This window comes from Cynara cardunculus, assembly GCF_001531365.2.
Source record: "Cynara cardunculus var. scolymus isolate 2C chromosome LG 16, CcrdV1, whole genome shotgun sequence".
Lineage (NCBI taxonomy): Eukaryota > Viridiplantae > Streptophyta > Magnoliopsida > Asterales > Asteraceae > Cynara > Cynara cardunculus.
This window is the reverse complement of record NC_037543.1, coordinates 6,901,544-6,907,805: the sequence shown is the minus strand read 5'-3', so window position 1 is coordinate 6,907,805 and position 6,262 is coordinate 6,901,544. Positions and strand designations below refer to the sequence as shown.

At 41.6% G+C, this 6,262-nt stretch overlaps 1 protein-coding gene across 1 annotated transcript; it reads right to left on the bottom strand.

Annotated features, from left to right (window-relative positions):
* Positions 1-2,750: 2,750 nt before the first annotated feature.
* Positions 2,751-3,494, bottom strand: LOC112529663 (leucine-rich repeat extensin-like protein 5). Its single transcript, XM_025141002.1, has one exon. The coding sequence runs from the start codon at positions 3,492-3,494 to the stop codon at positions 2,751-2,753; it is 744 nt and encodes a 247-aa protein (XP_024996770.1).
* Between the last annotated feature and the right edge of the window lie 2,768 nt (positions 3,495-6,262).

The following is a 6,262-nucleotide window of genomic DNA, read 5'->3' as shown; positions in this document are numbered from 1 at the left end:
ATGAAGATGAACTTGAAATCTTAAAGAACTTGAAGAACACCCTAGGAGAGGGTTTAAAAGAAAAGAAAGAAAAGTTGGGAGAAAAGAGAAGGAGGATTAGAGAGAATCCAATGGATGATGGAAAAAAGTGTGTGAAAGATGGTAACCCTAGCCTCCTATTTATACCCAAAGTGGGTACTAAAAGACAAAATAACAAAGCTTGGAGGCTAAGTTTACCGACACTGGTTACAATAGAACAAAAGTTTAACTAGAAAGTACAACTCTTAACCAAAGTCTAACTAAAAAGTACATAAGCTTAACTAAAGAATAAATCTGATTTTTCCACTAAAAATCCAGCAATTTCCAGCTATCTTCCATCTTCAAAAATTCAGCATCTTGTTCATTAAGCCCTCCAAAAAGTCGTGTAAGACTCAGGTCAACGTTGTACCAATGCTGTAGCATTTGCTGTTTTCACAAAAACTCACAATTAGCATCATTTACATATACCATCAAGTCAACCACAACATTTAGCTTCATAATAACAAAAGTATAAAGAAATAAATGAAAAAGGACTCAAAGTGGGAATGAAAAGAAATTATTGTAACTAAAAAGTCCTAAAAAGAGCGCGTTATGTGTTAAATTCTCAACACATATCATACCCCCAAACTTGAACCGTTGCTTGTCCCCAAGCAACCAAAAGACAAATATAAAGACTCAATATAAACTAAAATACATGATCAAGGCATTAAGTGCCTTCCCAAAGAGAGTTATAGCATCATGATGTTCATAGCCTTTCATAAATCTAAGATGTGTTACTCAAAACCAAGTTCTTTGCATGAACCATAGGCTAGCATTACCTTTTCTTTGTTAAGTTCAAACACAATCACCATATTAGGATCAATAGGGATTAAAGGGGTATTCTCTCATTGGCGAATCTTTTCTCTCATAGCCTTTTTCGCTTATGTACTCCACATACAAAATTTTCAAATTTTTGGGCCTTTTGGCCTCTTTTGCTTGGAGTGTGCACATAGCCCCTATGGGACTTTTGTTGTGCCATTTCATATCATTTTCTAAAACACATAGCCCCTATGGGACTTTTGTTGTGTTTTCAACACCCTTGTGTGATAAGGAGTCAATTTAGAGCTTTGCTCTTTTGTATTGACTTTGTGTCCTTATGTAAACTCCTCCCCCAAACTTGAATATGACAATGTCCTCATTGGCGTTATGTGGGGTAAATGGTGTTTAAAGGGTGCAAGTGGCTAACATGAGTATAGAAAAGATGGCCTATCTCATTTCCTCATGGTGATTGTGTGATTAAAGTGTTTTCCCAAAAAGGGTTTTGCTAGTTCTAGTCAACAACAAAGTACCATGATCAAATGATAAACAATCACTAAAATTATTCAGGTTATGATCTCATGTGTTAACAGTTCTCAAGTGAAATGATCATGCGTAAAAATAAGACTATAAATTATAAAAACTATTCCCGACTCAAAAAAATTAAAATATGAAGCTAAAGTAGGGTGGTAGAACCTGTCCTACTCCGGATGAGTAGGCTGTGTGCTCCGGGTAGCCACAGATGCAATCTGTGTCCTCAGTCTTTCAGTTTCCGTCTTGTATCTGTTCAACTTTTTCTGCATCTTCTTTATCTTGTCAGCTACCCCAATCTCTAATCCTTCTTTCAGCTTCTCAAACCGCTTCTTCATTCTCCTCTCACTTGCCTTTAACCTGCTCTTCAAGTCAGCCTGCATTGTCTCTAACCTCTCTACCATCTCGGTCCGCTGTTCAATCAAGAAATCCATTATACTTCCACTTTGCTCTAAGAGCTCTTCCATAGCTCTAGTCATATCTGGCCCTTCCCTGCCTCTCTCACTCCTCTCTCGCAGTCTTGAAACAGCCTTCATATCTATTGTCCATTTCTCCTCACACTCCTTAATGATTAAGTCATCGGTGTATTCTGGAACACCCGCTTTCAAAAGCAATTTGTGAATCAGGCCAGGGAAAAAGAGCTTCCCTTGTCTTCTCTTGGCGCAATACAGAATGGCCTTTTCCATAACATCTCCCACATTGATTGTTTTACCCGTGACCACACAGTACAACAGAATGATCCTCTAAACCGAAATGGAGCTATCGTGGGTAGTCGGGTTGAGAGAATATCGAATGAAATTCATCCAAACATTGGCATCGGGTTTTAAATTTGAAGCCCTATAGGTCTGTAACATGTAGTTACTGTGGGTATTCCATCCCGATCCGACCTTCCCAAGTTCACTACCGATTTCCTCCAGTTGGGCAAATGAGGCCGATTGAGAGAGCCTCTCAAAATCTGTTTCAGCCGGGGGTGATAGGCCCAAAAGTTTATTAATGGCCTTGGCCGAAGTACTCACTCTAACATTAGTGGTGCTAAAAACACAAGTCTCAGCGTAAAATTCTCTAATTAAAGACAGATTAAATGAACTCTTTACCTCACACAGTGTCTGCCAGCCCTGCCTATTGATCACATCTCGTATGAAACTAAACTCATCAAAACTCCTTCTGTCGAACCCTTTATCCGGCAATATTTTTTTGTTTTTGATCTTTGCATATTTCAGCTGTGCAACCTCAGAACTAAACCCATTAAACTGCATCTGAGGCCTAGGAATGGGTCGAGTGTTTGTCATGCTACGTGTGGTTCGCACCCGAGAAGGTCCGGCTGTATCTTCAGGTCTACCCGTAGCCGTGCGAGGTGATTTTCGAGGCGCGAAGACAGAGTGTCTAAGCTGGACAGACGGTGGTGTTCATCTTGGTCTCTTTTTTAAAGGCTGACTATGCACAACCTTTGACCTTGTAGCGAAAATCCGTCTCAATCCCTTCCTCTTTCTAGTAGGGATTGAGGTCAAATTCCGTACTTCGGCTTCCAAATCAGGCTCTACATCAGCCTCTACAACAGTTTCTTCATCAGGTTCTACATTAGCCTCATGATCATGCTCACTGTGTGGTGTACTAATGTCCTCATCCATTTCATTTAAATCAATGTCCTCAAGCCCAACCGATTCATCCTCACCAGTGTGGGGTATGGGATCGGTCAAAACAGTGGGCATTCGTGTGCAGGGGTGATTGTACCAAGTAAGCAAGTATATTTTTGGTGGACTCAATACAGTGGAGGGAGAGCATGGTGGAATAAAATGCTCATCCTCAGATGAATCGGAGGTTGTTAAACCTTCCACCAGTTCATGAAGTCGTGAAACAGGGTGTACCTCATTGCCCAAATTAGGGCTCGAAACAGTGGGTGGCGATGATGGTGGTAGTTGGTTGATGTCGATCATCCTCGCTAGTGGTGACGGTGGCGCAACATTGGATGGTGGAGGAGGCGACGGTGGGTTGTCGATTTCAGGTGGAGGCGACGGTGGGTGGCGCGGCGTGCGTCTCTCCCGCGGAGGTGAAGGGTCGGCGATGAGGGGAGTCACAATCGGCGGTCGTGGTGGCGACGGTGACGAGGGAGGAGGAGACGAGGAGGAGCCATCGGCGACGAGTTCAACCATCTCCGGTTCTACAGTCGATCGTGAGACGGAGGCGCAAGCGGCAAGCCCGCCGGCGGTTACTTCGCCGGACCGGCTGTGGTGGGTTTCTCATCGCGGTTCGCTTCATGCGTGCCATGGTGTTCGTCGAGTGGAGAGGAATGGAGACAGTGGGTTAATGAGAGTGGTATTAGTGAGGGAAGTCTTAAGTGAGAGTGGTTTATGGAGAGTGGGTTTGTGGGTAATGGAGAGTGGTTTTGGGTGATTTGAAATGAAAATCGGCGGGTGATGGGTGCAGGAAGCAGGCGGTGATGGAAAGTGGTTATGGAGAAGAGAAAGAGTCTTAAACTTTCTAATCCTTGTACTTGATGGGTTAGCAAGTTGTCAAAAATTTGTTTATCTAAAGGATAAACATTTAATGTGATAGAGTGGGTTAGGGGAGCATGGGGAACACAATCTGTAAAAAGGGGCTGACAAAGACTGTAGTGATGTAAGGATGAGGTCACTGTGTACTCTCCTGACTTCCTACAAAGATGCTTAAAATTTTCACATGTGAGCCTCAGAATGCTGCAGCATTGGCAGAACATCAATCTTCCCCTGAAAGATTCTTTGCAAACAATCTACACAAGACCAAACTTTATAAAACATAAAAGYTTTAAAACATAAAAGAAAAGAGGGAAAGTATTTACAAACAGATTTGGACTTGAAAAAGTCCAAAAATACCTTCAATCCTAAGGTATAGCCCAATTCTCAGAGCAATGCTCTGGGAATGCTACAGAATCATGAAATACCTTAACTCGCTGCCCATTCACTTTAAACAACGTGTTGTCCTCCGGATTAATGAGGTCAACCGCTCCATAAGGGTAAACTTTATGAATCACAAAGGGTCCGGACCACCTAGACTTGAGCTTTCCCGGGAATAGTTTCAACCTAGAGTTAAATAAGAGGACCTTTTGACCTTCTTTCAACTCCCGGTGTTGGATCCTATTATCATGCCATTTTTTTGTCTTTTCTTTATAAAGCTTGGCATTTTCATAAGACATTTGTCTTTGCTCTTCCATTTCACAAAGTTGAAACTTTCTTTTCTTTCCGGCCTCATCCAAAGACATATTGAGCTCTTTGATTGCCCAATATGCTTTGTGCTCAAGTTCTAAGGGCAAATGACATGCTTTTCCGTAGACAAGCTTATATGGAGACATACCGATTGGTGTTTTGAAAGCGGTTCGGTACGCCCATAAAGCATCGTCTAATTTAAATGCCCAGTCCTTCCTATTGGGTTTGACCACTTTTTCCAAAATGCTTTTGATTTCCCTATTAGAAAGCTCTGCCAAACCATTAGTTTGTGGGTGATAGGCCGTGGCAATTCTGTGGTTAACATTGTATTTTTCAAGGACTCCTTTTAATAAATTGTTCACAAAGTGAGTACCCTCGTCACTAATTAGTGCCCTAGGGGTACCGAAACGTGTGAAAATATGTTTTTGGAAGAACTTAACCACAGTTTTTGCGTCATTTGACACACATGCCATAGCCTTCACCCATTTGGAAAGGTAGTCAACAGCCACAAGTATGTATTGGCAGTTATTTGATGGAGGGAAAGGACCCATAAAGTCTATTCCCCATACATCAAATAATTCAACTTCGAGTATCCCGTTTAATGGCATTTCATTCCTTTTGGAAATGGAGCCACTCCGTTGACACTCGTTGCACCTTTGTGCAAAGTTGTGGGAATCCTTAAAAATGGTTGGCCAATAAAAACCGGACTGTAAAACTTTGGTTGCAGTTCTTTGGCCTCCGAAATGGCCTCCGTATGGTGCATGATGGCAATGTTGCAGGATGGCTGCCACTTCAGATTCGGGCACACATCTTCTCAAAATCTGATCTGCACCAAGCCTAAACAAAAATGGTTTGTCCCACAGGTAAGACTTAGCATCATGAAAGCATTTTTTTAACATGTGGCCTGTGTAATCAGAGGGTTTTATTCCACATGCCAAGAAATTAGCTATATCCGCAAACCAAGGTGTTTTTGGTTGGTCAATCAAGAGGATTCTTTCAACGGGAAAAGTATCACTAATGTCTATTCCTCATCTCTCGGGCTCTTCCAACCTAGACAAATGGTCCGCAACTTGATTCTCTACCCCCTTTCTATCCAGAATCTCTAAGTCAAACTCTTGCAATAAAAGCACCCATCTTATCAACCTTGGTTTTGCATCTTTCTTTGAAATTAGGTACTTGATGGCTGAGTGATCAATATGCACAATGACTTTTGTTCCCATCAAGTAGGACCTAAACCTCTCAAAAGCGAAAACTATGGCCAATAATTCTTTCTCAGTTGTGGTATAATTAATTTGTGCTTCATTCAAAATCTTACTTGCGTAATAGATTGAATGAAACACCTTGTCTTTCCTTTGTCCTAGTACAGCACCTACCGCCCAATCACTAGCGTCATACATGATCTCAAAAGGTTTGTTCCAATCCGGGGCAACTACCACTGGTGCGGTAACCAAAGCTTTTTTCAAAGTTTTGAATGCATTTCTGCATTCATCATTAAAATTGAATTTTTGGTCATGCTGGAGGAGTAAACAAAGAGGTTTTGAAATCTTAGAAAAATCTTTGATAAACCTTCTATAAAAACCGGCATGACCCAAAAAGCTTCTGTTTCCCTTAACTGTGGTTGGTTCGGGTAGTTTTTCAATTACTTCAAGCTTTGCCTTATCTACCTCAACCCCTCTTTTTGAAATCAAGTGTCCAAGAACAATTCCTTCCTTGACCATGAAATGACATTTCTCCCAGTT

What these genes read in the sequence shown, in the direction of transcription:
- LOC112529663 (XM_025141002.1), bottom strand. Translation starts at nt 3,494, where the DNA reads ATGGTTGAACTCGTCGCCGATGGCTCCTCCTCGTCTCCTCCTCCCTCG.